This window comes from Erpetoichthys calabaricus, chromosome 18, assembly GCF_900747795.2.
Source record: "Erpetoichthys calabaricus chromosome 18, fErpCal1.3, whole genome shotgun sequence".
Lineage (NCBI taxonomy): Eukaryota > Metazoa > Chordata > Cladistia > Polypteriformes > Polypteridae > Erpetoichthys > Erpetoichthys calabaricus.
Window position 1 is genome coordinate 14477497 of NC_041411.2, and position 23826 is coordinate 14501322.

The following is a 23826-nucleotide window of genomic DNA, read 5'->3' on the forward strand; positions in this document are numbered from 1 at the left end:
GCAACAGTGCCACCTGCTGGCAGAGCTTCAAAGGACTTGCCTGTGCAATGCCAGGTGCTGCTCCTAGTTATTATTAATACACACTGATACACAACACTTAAAGCAACATTAAAACAGATGTCTGACAATTTAAAAAATTGAATGGATGGATGGGGGGGGCCTGGCTGGGGTCATTTTCCGTAGAGTTCATGTGCCATTTGTGTGCTCACTTCTCACATGCACTGTTACAGCATGGGGAGATCTGAAAATGTGAACGATTTTAGAAATATGCCAAGAGTAAAGTGTGAAGGATAACTGAACAGAACAAATGCACCTCCAATAGGAACAGACACAAGCATGGAGAGTGGGGATCTCCTCGTACTCACCACCCCATTAAAGCCTCAAATTCAGCACTCTGTGCCCCTCCTGCCTCCTACACCCCTGTGAAGGTGCCCACCTACCTGCGCTGGTCTCTCCGCCCAAACGTTCTTTCCTCCAGATCCCACTCCTCTCCAAGAATGAACCGCAGTTCCTGATCTGTGGCAAATGTGGCCAGAGACCCATTGACTCGCTGACAAGTCTGCACAGCATCCCAGTAGTTCTCGGCGTTTAAATAAACCCTGTAGCAGCTCGCGGTCCCCTCATAGTGATGCCACCCTGTAGGACACTTTTCTGGAAGAAACAACATAAACATTACAATTAACTTTATATCTTTTGTGATGATAAAACTCAGAGAAAGCCAAAATTGTGACATTACTGAATAAAAACTGCTATTTTCTTCAACCTCTTATTTTGACGAGACTAAAAAGATGAATGTAGACCGGTGGATCTCAGACTTAGCCCTGGGGTCCCACAGCAGCTCCAGATTTTTGTTCTAACCAGATTCACAACTAGTGACGGTAACTGATAAAAAATGATCTTTAGCTGCTGTTTTTTCTCTCATCTGCACTCACAGAATCATTCAGTGTGACTTTTGCTGGGTTCAGACATCCATTTGTGCTACAGCTTTAAATGCTGAACTCTCTTTTGTGTTTTTTCCTATTTTGCTCCTTTCAATGCACTCTGACAATGAAAGTTAAAAACAATTACAGCAGACACCTGAGAAAACGAGACTGAAAGGCTGCACCTACTTCAATAATGGATTAAATGAGCACAACACCTTGAAAAGCACAATGAAAATCGACATAAAATATTGTTAAAAAAGATTTACCCACATGCCTCCTACTTGATACATTTTAATAAAAAAAAAATACCAAACTCGGAGTCCACATAAAAACAGCAAACTAATCAGAAAAGAACAAAAGAGTGGCTCTGAGGCTAAGGATCTGCGCTGGTATCACAAAGGTTACCGGTTCGAATTCCCGTCACGGCCAAAAAAAAAGATCCTACTCTGCTGGGCCCTTGAGCGAGACCCTTTACCTGCAATTGCTCCAGGGGCGCTGTACAATGGCTGACCCTGCGCTCTGACCCCAAGGGGTATGCAGAAACTAACAAATTCCTAATACAGTAGAACCTCGGGTCACGATTGTAACTCGGTCCAAAACTCTGATCGTAACCCAATTTGGTTGTGACCAGAACTAATTTCCCCCCCCCCCATAGGATTGTATGTAAATACAATTAATCCATTCCAGACCGTACAAACTGTACGTAGATATATATATACATTTTTTTTTTATTTTTAAAAAAGATTTTTAAGCACAAATATAGTTAATTATACCATAGAATGCACAGCGTAAACTAAATGTAAAAACATTGAATAACACGGAGAAAACCTTGAACAACAGAAAACTAACACTGTAAGAGTTTGCGCTATAGCCTTACGAACCGCTCTCTGTAAACACTTTTTTTTTAATGAGTTTTAAGCACAGGGAAAAAAAAAAATGAACATTTGAAAAATCCGTAATTTATACAAAAACTAACCATAAACCACCAAGAAAACTAACCTTGCATGGGTCGAGTTCTGGCATGAAGGAAGTGAGGAGGAAGAACTAGCCACTCGTAGGATAGTTTTGCAGCAAATCGCCATGAATCTTCCTGGCTTTCTCGCATAACATCGCCTCGCTTACGCTATCCCCTGCAAGTTGCTTCTCGTTCAGCCACACTAGTGACAGTTTTTCCACCTCTTCCAGCACTTGAGGCCTCTGCTTGGTTAACACTAACTCCTTTTGCAACATCAGCTGCTTTGACGGCCTCTTTCTGCTTTAGAATAGTCGAAATTGTAGATTTTGACTTCTTGTACTCGGCGGTAAGATCAGTAACACGAACGCCACGCTCATACTTTTCAATAATTTCTTTAATTCGATTTCAATTTTCTTTGAACCTTTCTTCTCACCAACACTACCACTCTTCACTTGCTTAGAGGCTGTGGTTAACTGCAAGATTAATGCAAAAGCACATGAAATACTGTAGAGCACAAAGAGTTCACAGCGAAAGCACACACGTCTGACCGAGGACAGAGAACAATATACAGGGAGAGACCGAGCACGTGTGGAAATCTGCGTGTACGAACCGGAAGGGAAACGGACTTGTTCGTCACCCGACTGTGTGGTCGTGAACAGATGCAAAAGTTTGGCGAACCTTTTGGTCGTAACCCAATTTGTACATGTACCGAGACGTTCATGACTCGAGGTTCCACTGTACAAGAAATTGTATAAGGTGAAATAAAGAACAAAAAAAGAACTCACGGCTGAATCGTACTGGCTGAGCCACATTGACAGTATGGAAACGAGTGGCGTCCCCCGCAGGCCTGCCATGTGGGTGTCTGCTGTCCGTGCCCTCCTTTACATGGTGAATTCGCTGATCGCCTGCTACACCTGCAGTGGGAGGAAAAAAAACAGGCCACATTCAGAGGTCTCGTTTGGATTTACCTGCAGTTGTCTACACACGGAACTGGACAGACGTCACGTGGACCACCTTATGAAGGATAAGGCAGACAGAGTTGGGATTTTATGTGTTAAATTGTACAAATACACCACAGACGTCTACAATAACAAAGTATGAAGGAGGCAGTAATACCACAGGCCTCTGTGTCACATGAGGGGAGACGAGCCTCAAGTGCCATGTCATTCTCGGCACGGCTCCTGGCATAGAGGGAACTCATCAGAACTGACTCCTCCTCACAGGGGGCCGCGGCAAACCCCCAGCTTTGACACTCGTGCAGATTTCATCTTCGGACATACCAGTGTAGCTGATGCTGTCACACAGTATTTGCTGGTCATTGGGCAAAACAGATGGAGAACATAAATGTGGTGCTCAAGTCCACAGATCTCGGACCTCACAGCTGACCTGGGGTGGCATTCAAGAATTTACACCCAAACGGAATTTGTGAAACATCAGAAAGACGAGCAAATATCTGCCTGCTAACTAGGAGGACAACTTTAGGACGGCACTTCTAGTCAGTGTCGACATTACTGTACCATCCGCACCTCCAACTCTCATGCCTGGAATGTTAGGAACCGGCAGTCTCTCTGGACATGCAGGCTGACGACTACAATACAATACTGACCCCCCCACTGACCCCACCGGCCCACTCCTTTCTATGGAGCAGGTTTAAGGCTGAGGAGTGATGCCAAACTTGGACAGCAGATGGCGGTGTCAGTGCTGCATCACAGTTGTAACCCTGCAGTACGGGGGGCTCACCACCTCCCAGTCGTGTGTTTTAAATGTCCAGTTATGTGAAGCAGCACGGTGCACAGCTGAAGACGCACCTTCACAAACGACAGACAAACTGTGGCTGCTCTCTGCAGATCCACTGGGAGTCTTACATCTCCACGACAGGACCAGCGCAGTTCTCAATTTGAGGGATTTGTTTTTGTACAGAACTTTATTCAGACCTTGTTTTGTTGGGTGAGTGGGTGACCTGGACAGCAAACCTCCTGGAGAAGACTCGGCTTTCACCAGGTGCCCCCTAACACCATTCTCTGCCATATCCCAAGGTCTTGTGGGTAACCTTAAGTGAACACTCAAAATTGGCACAGCGTGAGTTAAGTGTGTCACATGAACGAAGGTCACCTATGAGGGGCTTGAGAGTAAATTAGCTGTCAACACAAGACATGCACTTTCAGGCTTGTCGTCATTTACATCAGAACTGAAGACCACCTCACTGTAGGGAGATCACAATATCAAGAATCACTTGTCACAGATCACGTCTACAGTCTGCGTCACCAAACTGCAGCCCCCAGTCCAGCCACTCAAGATGGCAACTTCAGCAGCACACGTAACATTAAATATTAACTTGTAAATCTGAAGTAGGACGGCCCATCTGCCCCCTCCCTTGCAGCTCAGCTTTACTGGTGGGCCAGTTTAATTCTGTGCTGTTGCTCTGCAGCACTGGGGTCCTTCGTGCCCTTGACTCTTAGACCTTCGCCACAAAGTGCGCTGATGCCACGAGTTTAACATTCTATTTCATCGCATTTGCTACACAAAGCATGACGCTGTAACTTATCAGGGCATTAACAGAGGCGGGAAGGACCCCTCTGTGTGCACACACGTCCAGTGGTGTGTGTTATGGACGTCTAAAAGCAGTGCGGCCCACCGAGGAGCTCGTGGACAGGACAATGAGCAGTTGTATTTATGTAAAGCCTTTGATTGGGTGTCACCTCTCTGAACGGTTGTTCACCAAAGACCACAATGACGTTCTCTCTCCTGAATGTTTATGCATACGTTTACAGAGGAGTGCAAAATACGTAATCAAGGAGCACAGGCCTGGCTGGTGGCCACACTGGAACTTCTCTACTTTGATGTGCTCTTCTCTTTCATTAAAAACTCTGCATTTCAGTATTTGAGTCACATCTCAAGTTTAACATGTTGGTCTTGTGACAGCCACGCGGAGGGCTCTCGTGACTTCACTCTCCCATCTCCTCTGGGCCGATAGTATAAATGAAGACCACCCATGACAGAGTCAGACCTTCATCATGTGCTATTAAAACTCTGAACAAGGACTTGATGAGCAGATGCTTAAGAATTTTTAAGTAGAGCTTTGACGTTATGCAGATATTACAGAGGCTGTTGTGCAACCACTGCTGCACTTGACAAGAGCCTTAAGATGGCGATGGTCACAGACGAGGGGACTGCGAGGGTGTGCACTAAAGGGAATCAAACAACCACACAAACAGCGGCTTTTACTGAGGTGCACACACACACAGCCGGACGGACTGGAGATATCAAACAGGCACACAGCAGTACGTCTGGTCAGTATCAAGAATAAAGGATGAAGAGGAGGAGGTAAGGGAGGCACTGAAAAGGCAGCAGGACCACATGAAACACCAGCAGATGTGTGGAAGGGTCTAAGAGGGAGTGGGTGGGTCGTGGGATGAAATGCACAAGATCTGTGAAGAGGAGAGGAGGAACTGAAAAGGAGAAGAGAAATGTCAGGGACTGTGCAAAGTAGAGAGGAATAAAGTGGACAACACACACAATGAAAACTTGGGAAAGGTTAGGGAAGAGTCCACCATAGGAGAATAGCAGTTTGGTTTTATGCCAGGGAGAAGAACAAGTGATGCAGTCTTTGTATTAAGACAGCTCATAGAGAAGCATCAAGATACACAGAAAGGTGTGCATATAGTGTTTATTTAATTGGAGAAAGTGCCACATCAAGGGGTCTGGAGGCACATGAGAGAGAAAGGAGTACCAAAGAAGTATGTGAGGATTGTCCAGGATATACAGTATATGAGGGGGTGAGGACTTTGGTTAAAAGCAGTGTTGGGGTAACAGATAAGATCCTAGTTAGAGGAGGTCTGCAAAAGGGGTCTTTAAGTCCTTACCTCATTGATCTGCTTATGAATGTGGTGAGTTATGGGATAAAAGACAAATTGCTTGTTTTTTTCCTGATAACACTGATTTGTGTAGCACTAGAAAAGAGGAAGTGGAGAAGAAGTTTGAAGTGTGGAGAAGGGGTTTGGACGATAGAGGGTTGAAGATAAACAGGAAGAAGACAGAATATACAGTAATCCCTCGCTATATCGCGCTTCGCCTTTCGCGGCTTCACTCCATCGCGGATTTTATATGTAAGCATATTTAAATATATATCGCGGATTTTTCGCTGCTTCGCGGGTTTCTGCGGACAATAGGTCTTTTAATTTCTGGTACATGCTTCCTCAGTTGGTTTGCCCAGTTGATTTCATACAAGGGACGCTATTGGCAGATGGCTGAGAAGCTACCCAACTTACTTTTCTTTCTGTCTCTCTTGCGCTGACTATCTGTGATCCTGACGTAGGGGGTGTGAGCAGGGGGGCTGTTTGCACACCTAGACGATACGGACGCTCGTCTGAAAATGCTGAAAGATTATCTTCACGTTGCTACCTTCTGTGTGCAGCTTTTAACTATGCTGCACGGTGCTTCGCATACTTAAAAGCTCAAAGGGCACGTATTGATTTTTTAATCTGTCTCTCTCTATCTCTCACTCTCTCTCTCTATCTCTCTCTAACTCTCTCTCTCTCTCTGTGAGCTGCCGCCTTCAACAGCTTTGTGCCGCGGTGCTTCGCATACTTACAAGCCAGACAGCCCTATTGATTTTTTTGCTCCTTTGAAGAGGAAGATATGTTTGCATTCTTTTAATTGTGAGACTTAACTATCATCTCTGTCTTGTCATGGAGCACAGTTGAAACTTTTGAAAAAGAGACAAATGTTTGTTTGTAGTGTTTGAATAACGTTCCTGTCTCTCTACAACCTCCTGTGTTTCTGTGCAAATCTGTGACCCAAGCATGACAATATAAAAATAACCATATAAACATATGGTTTCTACTTCGTGGATTTTCTTATTTCGCGGGTGGCTCTGGAACGCAACCCCCGCGATGGAGGAGGGATTACTGTATATCATTTAATAATGATCATAATTCAGTAGTTACCCTGCAGGGAAAACTATTTAAATTTAAATATCTAGGATCAGTGGTAGCTCAAGATGGAGAACTGAATGCAGAGATAACCCATAGAGTGTAGTGTGGATGGAACAATTGGTAGAAGGTATGAGGAGTATTGTGAAATCAAAGAATTGAGGCAAGGGTTAAAGGCAGTGTGTTTAGGACAGTCGTAAGACCTGCAATGATGTATGGAGTGGGTACTAAAGGGAGTGTAGGAGAAGACGTTAGATGTGGCAGAAATGAGAATATTGAGATGGATGTGTGGAGTTACACAAAAGGACAGAATATGAAATGAGACAATCAGAGGTATAATAAAAGTGGGAGAGATGTCTTAAAGTCCAGGAAAGTAGGGTGAAGTGGTATGGACATGTGATGAGGAGACACCATGAATATGTGGGGAACAGAGTGATGGGAATGGAACTACAGGGGAGGAAAAAGTGAGGGAGGCCAAAGCAGAGGAGGGATAAAGTAAAAGAAAATCTTATGGAAAAGGAACTAACTTGCAAAGGGAACTGTTTGAAGATGCTTCACACACAGGGTTCCCCACATAGAAGTGGGAATAGAGGAAGAAGTAGAAACAAATGAAGTAAATGTGTCAAAAGAAAAACTCACACATTCCAGTCCAACGTTAGAATTGGCTTACGTGGGCCCAGAAGATGGACAAAGTGGATTAAAGCACACAACGTTTGAAGCACTCATGAAGTTCAGAAAAGAGCCAACAAACTGACTGGCGAGTATCCGCCATGTTGGGTAAAAGAAGAAGGAGATTAAAGGTGGATGTCAGCCATTACATTAAAACAAGGTTCTTAAAGAAGAACTGGGGCAACAAAATTAAAAGAAACACACACAGACACACACTCAGGTATTTTAGCAAGTAGTTCAGTGAAATGAGGACTTCCAAGCTTTCCAAGAGCTCCTCGGGACTAACAGACCGCACACTAAATGACAAACCACCACAAGAGGGGCTTTGGGCTGAAATGTCCTGTGAGAAGCTGCAGAGGCACAAAGTGTAAAAGAGAGGAGTGTGTGTGACACACAGCAGGAATTGTAATAAAGTCACTCACTAGGACAGTCCATCTCATCGCTTTCATCTTCACAGGTAGGCCAGCCATCACATTTCCAGGAGAAAGGGATACACTGGATGGTACCACTGCGGCAGGCAAACTGGTCTTGGTTACACCGGAGATCTGAAACGAGAAGGGGAGGCACAAGTGAGAGGGGCAGCCAAGAAAGTGCACAGCAGATTACGGGGGAAAAGCAGAATCCCACCCTCAAGACTACGGCACAAGTGGTCAGCACACAGCAACCGGAGCTCCAAGGGGACATTCATCTCAAAGCTTCATTTTTTAAATTTTTTTTTGCCGATTTGAACTTTTTTTGGTGGTACACAAAGCCCCAGACTCCCTTTGCTTTGGCATCTTCCCCACTCTTTAAACCAGAACTGCTGAGGCTGCGGACCCCTTTAACTCCAGAACTACACAGCATGTTCTTTATCCCTCCCCAGTTTACATTTCCACCACAAGTTGACACAACTACACCAGGAAATCATGGAGGACAAGAAAGCCTCAGGGGGAGGCTTGGGAAGCAGCAGAAGGGTCTTCACTCCATCCCTGCTCTGCCACCACACCTCAAACAGCTTGCATGTGAACTCAGGAGGCCCCCAAGACATCTGCTACCCAATTCCCACCTGGTAAACGTCGTGGTAGTGGGACAACTGCTGACTGCTGGGCAAGAGGGCACACATTAAACAGAGGGGGCTACATTACAGAAAGGCCAGGAACCGACGTGCCTGTTTACTTGTGTTCACCAAATAATAAAGAGACAGCAACACAACAGTCTCAAATGGGCCACAAGGCCAGAATTGGGCACATATGGACTGCCACTCCACGACAGGGTCTACTCGGGCACCACAGAGACACAGAGGCCAATGTGCTGCTGATCAGCTCTGCTATCTTTGGAGATGCGGGTGGGGACAACAGACAGAGAAAAGGAGTAAAACCACAATGGATGGCACAGAAGAGTGGCATTCACACCTTGACATCAGAGTCCTGGAGGAACAGTGCCAGCCACGATGCAGTGCCGCCCTACTGTGGCAAATCTCAGCCAACAACATCGGCCTGTGTGAAGTCGGTAAACAGCGACAGGGACGGACAGACGAGTACACAAACCGAACTCCATGACACTCCAGGTCACCATTTATATAGAGAAGACCCCCAAAAACGTCAGACACACAAAAATCAATGAGGGATAAAGGAACTGAATTCTTACACAGAAAAAAAGTTTGTGGAAAAAATAAAATAAAAATAAAAAAATGCAACCATTGCGGTCCATCTGTGGGCGCCCGAGAGTGGAGACGTCAGGTGGGCTTGAGGTGGTCAGACTCGTCTCATACTCTGCACTTCAGGCCTCGCTTCTGCTTTACCAGATTACTGGCAATACGGTGGGGAGCAGAAAACCCTCCGAGGGGCGACGATACGTCCTCACCACACAGAACTGGGAAGTCTCACCCCAACCGTACATCACTTTTTATTTTTAATATACAAATAAAGATGGCAAACTACCACTGAAAAGAATTCAGAATTCAAATGGCAGCAGTGCCAGGCTTGTGGTGGCTCACTGTTCACTTCCGTGGCCTCGTGTTGATGGCCATCACTGGTGCCCTTCACAGCAGAACACAACAAACTGCAGGAGAAAGCACAGCAGACGGCCCCCCCGACTCGGGGCTCCCACTCAGGGCGCCGGTGCACAGGCAGCGCTGCTCACAACCTCATCAACAATTTGTGTGGACGGTGGGCTCCAAGCAGAGGGGCTTTGCGGTCCGCTGACTTCCTTAGCTGCTGCACACGCTCAAATGTAAACTGTCCCTGCAGTGTCGGCTTGGGGAAGGAAGGGAATAAAAAGAACAAATGAACGAAACACAATTCGTGTGCCCTTTGCTTCTGTGCAGCTGAGGGAGAAGAAACCTAATGTGAAGCACGCCATGGGGTAGCAGCTAAAAGGATTGTGGGCTCTTTGCAAACCGCAGATTCCTCCGCACCCTTAAACTGTCAGTCAGTGACGCCGTCTCAGACCGGTGGGCATTTGTGCAAGAAAAGGAGCAAACAAAGCAGACATCCTGACATGGGAATCACGGCTGGGTTATCAAAGAGGTCTCTGGTGCCGTGTCTGTGCTCAGAAGTGGGACGTGGGGTGCGTTCAGAAGAACACACAGGCAGGGCAGGGGGTGAAGGGCGACAAGCACTGGACTCGCCGACAGAGTTGTGGAGAATTAAGGCGGCGCTTAGAGGACATCAGCAGTGACTCGGCCCGCTGTCAGCAATGAAAGGGTTAACAAGGAGACCAAACACTAAAACAAGACCCCTGAGCCTCAGAGGGTGAGCTGGAGGAACAGTTGGCTGGCCATGTAGTGACGGAAAAAATGGAGGGACGTCACCCGTGTGTGTGTGTGTGTGTGTGCACCCCGGAGCAGAGTGGGCACAGACGGGCGAGGTGGGTCAGGGACACACAATTATTCAAAAACTGAAGCTCATGAATCTTTACAACAAAGAAGACAGGAAAGAGTGAAAGAAATAAAAAGTGTAAAGAGATAAATAAATAAACACACACCAACAGGCCTTCCCTAAGTGGGCTGGAGAGTGAGGATGAGGATACAGCGGCCCACCGGAGGTCCACGGTCACTTGTTAGCGTAATTCCAATATGAAAAGGCTTCAGATTTGATACCCCGTATCGCACGTCAACTTTCATGCCCTCCCAGAAGTCCCCGCTGTGTGTGTCAGCTGTGAAATGTAATCCCTTCAATGGAGTAGCAGGACTGCCTTGAATTCCACTGGTCCTATTTAAGGCAGCACAGGCCGGAAAGCTGAGGAGCAGACGTCCGTCATCTTAGGACTCCACAGCTGGCGCAGACTCTGGTTAAGTGGCTCAAAGGAACATCGACATGGCAAGACGCTGCTGCGCGTTAGGATGTCGGCCAGAACTCGTGTGGTAGGAGAGCTGAAGCGCAGGTCCACTCACGGCTTCGAGTCCTCAAATAACTGAAAATGAGACGCGTTTAGAAACGTGCTGAAGAACTCTCAGGCTCAACTACGACCAGCACAGACCTCTGGCAGTGGGGTCTGCAGAATGGAGAAGCACCGAGCAGATGGCATTTCAGGAAGACCACTAGTGGGGCTGTCCTCCCATCGACTTGGCAGCTGCCATTCCACTGCCATATTGTAAGACTTTGGGGCGCGTGCTGCTAACAGGCCCAGCCCTAGATAAGACGGCCATTGCTTAAAAATACAATACTTGTGCCCAGCCTTTAGTGCTATCTGAGCAGAGATGGTAGGCTGCATTAACATCATAGAGCGGGTTTCACATTTTTCATTTATGAGAGGACTTCTCTAAAGTTTTATATAGAACGTTAGAAGGACTCACAATATCAGAGAGATGTTGCAGCAGACGTAGCACAATATGATGTTTGATGCTCAAACTCCTAAAGCTGCACTGAGCTGGAGCAGAGCGAGAACCTGACCAGAGAAAAACAACAACAACAACTCTCCTCCTCTCCGGACCACCCAAAAAAAAAAAAAAGACATCAATCGAGTGCAGAATGCAGCCGCTAGAATCGGGAAAAGAAATTCCGAGCACATCACCTCAGCTCTGATGTCACTACACTGGTTACCGGTGCCATTTAGAATTGACTTTAAAATACTGCTGATGGTTTACAAAGCCTTCAATAATCTGCTCCATCTTATATTTAAGAAGGTCTGTCACCTTACACTCCAAATCGTAACCTTAGATCTTCAAATGTAAGGGGGTGGGGGCCTTCTGCTGTTATGCACCTCAAATCTGGAATAGCAGACTGCCAAACTCGCCAGGCTGACACGGTGGAGCACTTTAATAAACTGCTAAAAACACGGCTTTCTCACAGCTTCATCTTAGTGTAACCCTGATGTTCTGTGTATTCATTTAATTATCAGAATCAGTCCTGGTGGCTCCGCACTCTGTACTAACCCCTACTCTCTCTGCTGTTCTTTTTCCAGTTTTCTGTGATCTGCGCTCCCCCCACCTGATCAAAGCACCGTGATGTCCCTCCATTGATGGATTAAAGGCCAGAAGTCCACATGACCGTCACCATCATCAAGTTCTTCCATGTGAACCCTGAATACCACGAAGACTGAGGAGGTCATTGATGTTAGGTAGAATGCCTAGAGGGGGCTGGCTGGATGGTCTCGTGGCCTCAGTACCCCTGCAGATTTTTTTTTTTTCCTCCAGCCGTCTGGAGTGTTTCTTCTGTCCTCCCTGGCCATTGGACCTTACTTTATTCTTTGTTAATTAGTGTTCCCTAATTTTATATTTTTTCTTTCTTCATCCTGTAAAGCTCCATCATTTAATGTGCTCTAGAAATAAAATGTTATTGTTGTTGTTTCACTTTCATGATTTTAGGTTCTCTTTAAACATCTGTTAACATTCACTGTGGGCTGAATTCACAAAGCAGACAACACCAAAGAGGGACAAACAGACTCGGTGCATCACCAGCACCATATCATCGACATTCGAGAACAAAGACCCCTGAGCTGGAGAGGGTTTGGTGCCGAATGACCACACTACAGTTCTCACACAAACAGACCTTCCACAAGTCGAGGCTTACATGAACACCAGCTCTCCGACTGAACTCCTGACATTCACCGCTCCCAATTAAATAAAACTAACACCCACCCCCCCCCCACAACACACTCCAACAACATCCGTCCCACCCAAGGCTGTCACCAGTTTTCGAACTGAACTGGAATGACGCGCCATACCCATACAGCACTGGGGACCCAAAATCACTCTGAACAGCGACTGGCTTTCTTCTTCATTCAACTGATGGCTGATCAACTTGTTAGGCAAGTGAGGCCTTAATGCTCCTCAAGCAGTGCAGACAGACGCCCCCATGTAGGTCGGCCCACACTCCTCGTGTGCCAGGTGTCGTCAGCAGCGACTCTGAAGGTTTCAGTGTATTAAGATCCACACTGACGAGGCCCAAGTCAATCCAAACTCTCAGTTTTAAGAGAGTCGGGTACAGGAGGCAGCGCCATCGCAACACGGCCAACGTGCCAGGAGTGTACAGAGGTTTGCAGCTCACATCAAAGATCAGCCCACCAGGGGAGGTTCCTGGGCAGCCCACACACTGAAGCCGAGAGGAACAAAGAGCATCAACTGCTGCACAGACAAAGCTGAACATTTCAAAGTCACTCAGGGGCCGACTGCAGGAATTCAGCCAAATAAAACCAAACACATGGAAACACATCATCAGAATTTCTTTGCAGTCAATTTTCATAAAGCATTCAACTCAAGTTAATCAAGCTGTCCTGTGGGACATCCTGAGACTTTGTGGCATCTCCCCAGAGTTTCTAGATATCATGGCTGGCCTGTACACTGGTACTGCGAGTGCTATGCAGAGTGGAGGCAGAACATCTGCATATTTCCCAGGTAATTATGGGGTTTGTCAGGGGTGTGTTCTTGCTTCTACTCTATTCAATGCTTGTGTAGACTGGGTGTTGGGCTGTGGGGACATCTGTTGGTGAAGAAAGATTCATTGATCTTGACTTTGCCGATGATGCTGTGATCTTCACTGAGTCAATGGAGGCTCTGATTTGGGCTCTTGAGAGACTGAGCAAGGAGTCTGAGTATCTGGGCTTGCAAGTGTCCTGGATAAAAAACAAGATTCAGGTCTAGAGGTTTACTTACCTTAGCAGCAACATTCATGTCTCTGGTGACTCTTCCTATGAAGTCAGTAGATGGATTAGGAGAGCCTGGTGGGTGTGAGGTTGCTGGAAAAGGGTGTGTGGCACTCCCAATATCTTATCTTTGCAAAATGACAAAGCTCCAAGTCTTTAGAGTCCTGGTGCTTCCTGTTTTTCTATAGGGTTGTGAGACATGGACGCTATCCAGTGACCTGAGATGAAGGCTGGGTTCCTTAAGTACTATGTCTCTTGGGAGAATCTTTGGATACCATTGGTTTGATCAAACAAGTGGTTGCTCACAATGTCCCGAATGAAGCATATTACCTGCATTGTGAGAGACTGTCAGTTATGGCACTATGGCCAAGTGGCATGATTCTTCGAGGGTGATCCAGCTTACAGGATTCTCATTGTTGAGGACCTGAGTAGCTGGACCAGACAAAGGAGACTCCCACATAACACCTGGCTGTGGCAGATAGATGGTCATTTCCAGAGGGTATGACTGGACTGTGCATCTGCCTAGGGGCTTACCAACCAGGATCCTGAGCCGTTTTGTCACATGATGGGCGTGACACTCTGTACCAGTGCCTGCCCCCCGCCCCGCCCGGACTGATCTCATTGTCTACTGAGCCGCTCTTTTCTCCTTTTCCATTCAGATAAGAGCAGTAGACCAAATCCAACATTCAGAAGAAATTCACAAATACTCCTACATTTTGCCACAGTTTAAAGTTGTTAACGCTTGTCAGTCTTTCTACTAATTATTATCATTTTATTGCCTTTTATCCTAATAACGACAAACGAGCAGCACAGACACTGACGACAGTAGCACCTCGTACTGAAGTCTAACCTGCGCCTAAGCGTTGACGTTACACCCGGTGCTGCACTGGTCACTCACTTCGCGGTGCAGACACGACTCACATAAAGGGGGTCCTTCGCTCCGACGAGTGCACATTTACAACGCAGGTGTGCTCGCCACGAAATGAACGCGTGCTTTCTGTTCAGCTACTTACAAGCCACAGATAAGGTTTGAGAAAGAGAGCCGCCCAGAACCACCAGAACCACCCAGCACAACTAAACGGCACATACAAGCGTTTAAAGAACACATTCTGTCAGCCGTTAACTGGTACGGCGCTTCACAAGGTGGGTCAAAGCACAGCCACACACGGGAAGAACCTGCAGAATTAAAAACAACATTGGAACAATCTGAAAATAAACGTCAGCACAGAATGGCCATTTTAGTTATGGACACACAGAAAACCATCAATTAATAAAAGACAAAATAGGAAAGTGCAATCTGGACATCATCATCACCACCAGAGGCCAGGGGTGGACAGTGTGGGCAAAACCATCAGAGTGTAGGGGCTTCAGTTCAGGGTGTCTGTTGGCCCATCAGCAGTGGGTGCTTCTACTGGGAGGTTTCTTTATAGAATATTAACACTCAGCACCAATAATAATAATAATAATCCATATTACTAACCGAGAATGCTAAACCGGATGATGGACGCAGGCACATCCGGCAATGGGCCGTAGCTGCAAAAAGACGTACTGCGCAGGCGCAAAAAGAGTCCGCGAGAGTCGGCTGAGGAGCCGAGAAAGGCGGACAAAAGAGGGCGAGAGAGGCGGACAAGACCACAGAAAAAAGGAGTGAGCACAGGAAAAATGGAGAAATGAGGAAACGCAGGCAAAGCACGAAACACATTGCACACGAGACTAGACCCAAAAAAAAAAAAAAAAAGACGCTTGCGCACAACAGCAAGACACCCCCCCCCTACAGGCACCGGACGGGACACACACAAAGAGGGGGATTCAACAAGACACAGGAACACAAAAAGAAAGAAGACGCTCGCGCGACAGCAATCCTCACCCCCCCCCCCAACCACACACACATCCATAAGAAGTGACACCCAAAGCCACATATTCTAAAGTGAACATCAACACTTCACACTAGACAGCATAGGTGTCAGCATTGGTGGATCTCCTTACAATAAAGCACTATTAACCGTTCAACTGCAGAAAAGGCTCCATATTAACAGTGAGTACAATACTCCTTATTACTTATCCATATTTCTAAAAGAAAAAATGTCTCGACTCCAAAAACGCAAAGCTCAAGTAAAGCTTCTAACTAACGATGTACCTAAAAGTAAAAACTTTATGAACTGCATTAGATCCTACAATAGTTCATTTAATATGCACAAATCTACATCCTAGATCCACATGACGCAAACTATCAATCAAAGTGCTGCATCGCAACAGGCACGGATTCAAAACGAAACACCTCCCGTCTCAGACATACGTTAATGGCAGCGAAGGCTACAACGGGCTTCTCACACAGCACAGGCAAATCGATTACAGCTCCAAAACAACACGTCCCAAATACTACACATGCAACAACGCGCCTCTCAAACGGCACAAGGAAAACATACACCGGGAAAATTCCTTCGGATTAATGAATGTCATTTGCAATCATTGTCATTCAGTTCACTTCCCTGAAGAAACAACTGGCAATACAAGTAATACATTTACACGTTGTTGTCAAAAGCGTCAAATTAGACTGCCTCCTTTACATTCATATGCTGAATATCTACAGAAGCTTCTAACTAACGATGTACCTGAAAGTGAAATCTTTATCAACTGCATTAGATCCTACAAATCGGTATCCACTATGAACATTGACGGTGGCACTGCACGTGACATCCGTCTTGCAAAAATGTTAATTCTTGATGAATGTACAATGGCATCCAGTCACTTACTCAACACCATTCATAAACTTCTACAAACGTTTATGAATAATAATATTCGATTTGGATGAAAGGTACTTTTATGAGGAGGAGATTTTAAACAGTGCTTAGATATTCTTCCACATGCCATGCGCTCAGCTATTGTTCAGTGCACCTTAAAATACGCAGACAATTGGCATTGCTTTCAAAAGATACAGTTAGTAAAAAAGATACGATGTCCAGAACCAGATCATAACAATTGCTTATTACAACTGAGAGATGGTACACTCACCAATACAGATGGACTTCAGCCACATATTATTACAATTCCTCAAGCCTTTATCTGCGACGACTTATTGACAGACAGATTTGGAACAGCAATCTCATTAGACCAAATGCCCCTTTTAACACAATGCACTATATTATGTCCAAAAAATATTAATGTGGAAAACATAAATACCCAAATCATTCCATTACTTCCTGGAGAGACACAACTCTTTCTAAGCTCTGACAAACTTGACTCTGATCACAACAATAACCATCTTCATTGACATTACAAGTTCTGAGCTGGAATTACCTTTTACACTTAAACGGCGCGTACAAAGAAATTTTCCAATAAACCTTAACACTGTGCCACACACTTTATTGTTTGCTTTCTATTTGCATCATCTACACCTTCACACTATTCTATATCTCATTCATACATCACGCTCTTTGTCATTCCCAACACCAGGGGTTGGCGAGCGAAGCAAGCAGGCGGCGGAGCCCCCTAGTAATAATAATAAATCCTACATTTTACCCAGATATCTCCTTTCTCATAAGCAAAGTGCTTCACAGAATTTCAGAATAAACAGGGAAAAAAAAAGATCAAATATGCAGGACTGAAAACTAAATATTATCTACATAAAACACTAAATGAAGATAAATATGAGAAACACAAAGCTCTGAGTTACAATAACAGACACAAGAACTACAAGAAGAGCTCACAGCCTCACACCGAGGGTCTGCACAGGGGACGTTCAAGGTCTTCCTGAACAAGCGACTTTGAAGAGGACATTTTAAGACTAAATCTAAACTTATTTATATTCAAATTGTGCGAACTTTGCACAAGGCATTAAAAAGGCAGAATCTTCAAAACTGTGTACTGCAGACACTGCAGAGTAAAAATAAAAAACGAAACAAGATTGACAACAAAAACACAAGACCACCGCCTTTGCAGAGAGCTGCTCTCCCAATTAGTTTCATTCTCCTTTGACCAAAAACACCAGCAGGCCCAAGTAGGACTTTAAGACGCCTCTCAAAATGTCTTTATGAACGTGAAGGAAACCAAAGGAAATGCAGAAGATGTCCACGGACTGAGCAGTGGCGCAGCTGAACTGACCCGACTGATCGACAGCACAGCAGGTGAAGAAACCTCTCACACAACTCCTCACTTTATAGAAATATACGCTGGTGAACATTAACGACCAGCGTCACCGGCACCGATAACTCGGCTGCTTTAGGAGCTCTAACAGGGGGACACACAACGCTCATCATTTGGTTGACCGATTTACTGTGTGACTCTCAGCTGGTGGTAGAACAGCTGATAATGAAGGGTCACAATTTTAAATTTTATGAAACTTATACAACGTAAAGTAACAAGTTCTCTGCTGGTTGATCTTGGAGTTCCACGCCAGTATAAGTGAATGAGGTGTGTGCCCTGTGCACCCATAATGAGCCACTTGGAGATGACAAACAAACCTTGAAGGAGCCCAACTGCCATCAAAAACACAGGAACACTCCAGGAATCAACAACAAAAAAAGACTTCCTTCTATTTCCAAGACATTTTTATCCCAATTCCCTTGGTGACCTCAGCCCGTGTATGTTGCTCGTGGGCTGATCTCCACCATCAGTGGCACTAATACCCGCTTCTTATCAGTTCCTTCAGAGACCCCAGGGTGGGTGAACGGCCCTTTTCAAAGTGAAAGTTTTGAGGATTGGGTGGTGGTGGTCCTCTTCAACGTCTTGAGGCGCACTGGTAAACAGTTTCAGAGACGGGGAGGGTGCAGGGAGGCTGTGTCACAATGTCACTAACGCCCCACCACGCGCCATCTCTTTGGTGACAAGCAACAAAGGCAGCTTTCCAAGATCTTCAACCACAATAAAAATGAGGAAAAATTCCCACCAGTTGATAACATTTTTACCGTTCTAAACGCACACCCCTACCACAGCCAGGAAGGTCTCAAACAACACAACCACAAATAAAAATGCTTATTTAATTTCAGACAGATTCACAATACAGGAATAGCAAAAGACCAAATGTTAGACCACAATATCAGGAGTCTGACAAACGTCTGCTGGGCGAGGAGTGTGAAGTGTTGTTAGGATGGAAGGGGTAAGTGAGAAGAGAAGACACTGCTGGCATCAAAAATAAAGAAGAGCAGACAAAGACATTCAGAAAGTTGCTGATACACCCCAATGAAGGTAGACGGTGCTTTAGGTCAAACCGCACCAATGACCCCCACGTTTACATTAAGCAGAGGCCCAAAGTAAAAAGGCACAAAATATCAAATTCAATTACAGCACTGATGTTGAAATGCAAGACAAAGACTACCGGGGTCTTCAGAGAGTAAACGATCTGTCCCAAGAGAATTGGTGTTTGGAATCAGACCACATTTAAAGAGATTTTCTAAAGCTATCAGCACGAGTGGTCTTCTGTGCTCAACCACAACAGTAGAAGACACAAACGCCACCCTCAAATTCACACAGTAATCTAACCATCTCCTAGAAATCATTTGGTTTATATTGGGGGACTAAAAATTGAGGTTTACCACAGGGAGACGCGCAACATGCTTTATTTCTTATTTTATTCTTAAATACTACAAGTACTAGAAGACTCTTCAAAGATTACAGTGAAATAGCAGCTTGAAGAATAATAAGGCGTAGCTTTGTACAGTCTGATTATAATCTCTTTAAGAGGGTAAGATTAAAATGTCCTACATAATAATCCATGCATGTTTGACTTCTCATTTATTCTTTGTAATTCAAATTCCAAAACTAATAAAATAATTAAAAAATAATAAAAAAAAAAACCTTAAAAGTCCAAACCGCGTACAGACACGGGACGAATGTGCACTGCCAACATAAAGAGCCCTCGAGTCAGGAGCAGCGCCAACACCTGGCAGATGTAATTACACTTTTCTTACATCAATAAACGCCTTTCTGTTAGTAAGAAATCTCACGGGGTGTCCTCCGTTTTCTGATGCACCTTTAAGGCTTGTTTCCAGACTGTAGCTACATAATTAGCCATGTGGTGCTGCCCTGCCAGTGTTTTAGCTGGTGACAGTAATCAATATAATCGACTAATGAAGCTGGAATTTTAAAAAACACCCCACAGTATGCTGTATACTGCAAAGCACGCGTGCCTGAACAATGTTCCTGTCAAAGGTGCTACAGAAAACAGGAGACTGGCGCGTCCACAAAGCCGATGTCTAATTATGGTCTGACTAACACACTGCTACAAAGCCTTTCTGGTTTCTACCCACCCACTGAATTACTGAGCCCCTCGACTCCCGTTCAGTGCGCAGGTGTCTGGTCCGAGTGGAGCAGCAGTCCGCTGTTCTTTCCTTTATTTTACGACACTTCTAGATTTGAGTGCACAAATCAGGATTAGTTGTAAACTTGGCGAGACAAGTAACTACTGCACTACAAAACTGTAACGCTCAAGTCAGTGGTTTGTTAGCATGGAGAGGCTGACCAGAGGCAAACCAGCAGCGCTATGGACCTGAGCCACAGATGAACACCACCGCATCAAAAGGCAAGCCGATGAAGACGAGGAGTTACACACAAAGTAAGGGAAGGGAAGCAACTGCAAAGGCACAACAGCATCTCCTCCCTCATGTGTGGTGCGACACGCACTTCACGTACAAGACATGAATTATCCTTTCATAGCAAAACGGCAAAAAAAAAAAAAAAAAAATCATACGTATACGCTTGTGAACAATAAAAACATAATAACCGGACTTACTCAGCAGGTGTCGCTTCGTTGTTGTTTTTTTTTTTTTTTTTTTTTTTTAAATAATGCAACTGTCAAATTATTTTAAGCATAAAATTTTAAATGTAGTAGAAATTAAGTGACAGATTTTGACCCATATCTGAAGTCATAAGAATAATCGGAGTAGTAATCCTGGCCAGACGATGGGACAACATTCCAGAGTTAAACAGCAGGTACTTGAGCTCACATCGTACTCCACCTTCTGCACTCACCATAGGGAACTTCAGACGGGGATGGCAGTCCAGTCAGTCTGAGGGCACAAGGACGCCTGCCTGGCGAAGTAAGAAGCACCAACTAACCCAAAGAGCCTGTTGGAGATCCAAGGGAGTGCAGAATGTGCAGATGCTGCTTGGGCACTAAAGTCACGCTGGTGGGAGTGAGACGCGGAGGCTCTAAAGACGGCAGCTAGACATCGTCAATAAGCATCGCTTAACTCAGGACTTCACTACGTACCACTGCAGGACTTGAGCGACCCGACACCTCCTGATGTCCCCTCTCCATTACTGCTCGGTGTCAAAGAGGGTCCTTCCTGCCTCCACGTTTGAGCTCTCAAATGAAGGCACAAGGTCACCCTGTTTGAGCTCCGAGTCGGATCTGAACTTCAGGCAGCAGCAGCTTTGGATTCTGCCTACAGACACACACACTTAGAATAGAAGACGATAACTTGCACACTACGGATGGTGCAAGAATTCTGAACAAAAAGGTACCGTGGTGCAATTCTCCAACAACTCTAAAATTATTTACACTGGATTATTATTTTAACATTTCTATGACCTGCAATGGCTTCAAACTTGAAACTTCTCCTGGGCAGGGAGTCACACAAGTGTTCCATTGCTGTGCTCCATCTATTTAAATTTCAATAACTAATTTGTAAAATGTATTCAGAAATCACAAAGATGCATTGAAATGGACAACATCACAGATGGCAAAGTGAAAATTAAAAGCAAGCCAAGCAACACGGGTCTGAACAGTCGTAGCAGCACAGGCCTCAGGCCCTCCAGACAGGCGGCTATGAAGTTAAAAGTGGCTTTACTGGCAAACAGAAATACACTTCAGCAAAAATCCTTCCTTTCTACAGATATCTTACAAATGGCTAACCTGAAGATACAACTCCTATCAAACTGGAGGATTTACATGTGAATTACTGATACGCACTTCAGACACACCACACGCAAGGACACAACGTAATGGACAGTGAAACTTACTCAGCACTCAGTTACACCCAAACATCAAAAGTGACCAACAGCGGGCTACATTTGTGTAATTAGAGAACAAGAACCTGAACTAGTGCTGGGAGGTGTGACCAAAATTCTACATCACGGTATTTTTCTAAATTATCCCGGTTTCACGGTATTCAACGGTATTTTTTTCCCGTGCAGGAGTGGATGTTAACCACATTTTCCGCTGCAATTACTGCAGTAGACTGGCTAAGAATAACCTATTCCACTGTCACGAGCATTGTACATTGTACAAAAAACATTTTAATGTGCACACAAGTATTAACACAGGTTTACATGGCCCATAAAGTGATAGTTTTCAAGGGGGTGGCAATAATGAAGAGAAGGAATCACATTGCATGACAGATGCAGTCAAAATATAGAACCTTTTTATTGAACAAATTTTGCAAACAGCAAACTAAAATTTTAACAACATATTTTCAACCATCCAAAGAGGAATTTAGACTTAGTAAAATATCCAGAGGTGCTTGCCAAACGTTGTATTGCACTGAACATGTCTTAGAAAAGGAATAAATAGTAAATATTTTTTGTAAACCAACTACACTTTGTTAATGTTAACGTGTCAGTGGACAGAGATTGTTAAAGTGACTTTTTAAACAACTTTACCATCATTAAACTGCATAATATTTAAACTAATAAATAATAACAATAAAATAAATAGTGCTACTTCCAGTAATAATACTATTACTTCAAGACTTCAAGCCCAGGTGCATTACACAGTATTCACCAAATAAAAATAAAATAAAACAAGTGCAACTTGGTGATGACAACATGTTGACTTTATTCTCGACATTTCCACTTTAATCTCGATGTTTATTTTGTCATTAAACTAAACTTCATCCTAAAAATAAATGTTTAGTTTACTAGATTTTCTCAAACCCCATCATAAGTGTTCTCTGACCCAGTTGTTAATCGCTTTGTGCTTCTTAAACTGACTTCCTCTGCACTAAGAGGAGAGGTGTAGGCAGCGATCGCCGCACAGAATGCATTCACTTCATGATATTCCTGCTCTCTGAACATTTAGAATGCTAAGATAAATACGTGATATCATTTTCATGATGAAATGCATTAAAGCAGGTATCATGCACGGTAGTGTGGCGGTAGTGCTGCTCCCTCGCAGTAAGGGGTCCCCAGGTGTACGTTCAGTGTAGACACGTTTATGGCAGGTGTGACGAGGCTCCAAAAAAACTGGATGTATGACTGGGTATCACACAGGGTTAACTGAAATATTGTGTAAATGCTGGGTTTGTGATCTGGTGGTCGGTGACACGAACACAGAATTCTATGGATGTTCTTCTGAGCGGACTTTCTTTATTGCATGCATGCTGTCTCTGTCTGACGTACCAAACCCCCAGTTCCTATCCTTCCTTTTTCTTTCTCCACATGAACAAGAGACACCTTTTATTGGCTAACTAGAAAGATTACAATATGCAAGCTTTCGAGGCAACTCAGGCCCCTTCTTCAGGCAAGATTACATTTTGCTTGGCTTTTCTCTACATTCATAATGGCTAACACGGTACAACACCCTAGTACTCCACATGAACAATAAACACTTACATACAAACACACGGAGAACACTTAACACAAAGCATTTAATGTGCTACATAACTTATGACGGGGTTTGAGAAAATCTAGTAAATTAAATGTTCATTTTAGGATGAAGTTTACTTTACGATGTTCTACTTTAATGACAAATTACGAGAATAAAGTCAACATGTCGTCACACTATTATTACACAGTAAAGTACAACTTGGCTTGCAGTATTACCCAGTAGTATAGAAACAGTATTCACACATTTGAACAGAATGGTGCACATCCGACCTTTTAAAACCAAAGTATCTCCAGACAACAGACACGGCTCCTTTATTCGGCAAAAGTTCTTCTGCGTCATCACGTTCAACTTAGTCGTTTGCTACAGCTTCAGTTTCTGAATGTTCTCTGTCCATTTTCACCACTCAATGCCACCACTAACACATGTACTCTGTTGTATACGTGTTTAGTGGTGCAGCAGTGAAAAAGAGCCCCCCCAAAAAACAGTTTCCCGCTGTGCCACGTTCTGAACGTTTAGACTATTTAAACCGGTATTGCGGTATAAGAAAAATCCATAGCATAACAAAAAAAAAAAAAAAGTTTTTTGGTATGAACCGGTATGCCGCCCAGCGCTAACCTGAACACTAGAATTAGTGCAGACTGGATAACCAAACAAAAGCCAACTGGTGCCTGACTGGCCAACAGAGCCGTGTAGATCCTCACATTCAGACCCGAGACACAACGTTCACAGGAGCCCTTCAAC

The 23826-nt window shown here is 44.6% G+C and overlaps 1 protein-coding gene across 2 annotated transcripts in view; it reads right to left on the bottom strand.

Moving 5' to 3' along the window:
- The window catches only part of dgcr2 (DiGeorge syndrome critical region gene 2), a 38852-nt gene that overhangs the window by 10799 nt on the left and 4227 nt on the right, over positions 1-23826 (bottom strand). For both annotated transcript variants that reach the window (XM_028825102.2, XM_028825103.2), the window contains exons 2-4: positions 7901-8023; positions 2664-2792; positions 441-651 (exon numbers count right to left, since the gene is read on the bottom strand). In XM_028825102.2, coding sequence (XP_028680935.1) covers positions 441-651; positions 2664-2792; positions 7901-8023 — 463 coding nt within the window. The remainder of the gene's footprint in view (positions 1-440; positions 652-2663; positions 2793-7900; positions 8024-23826) is intronic.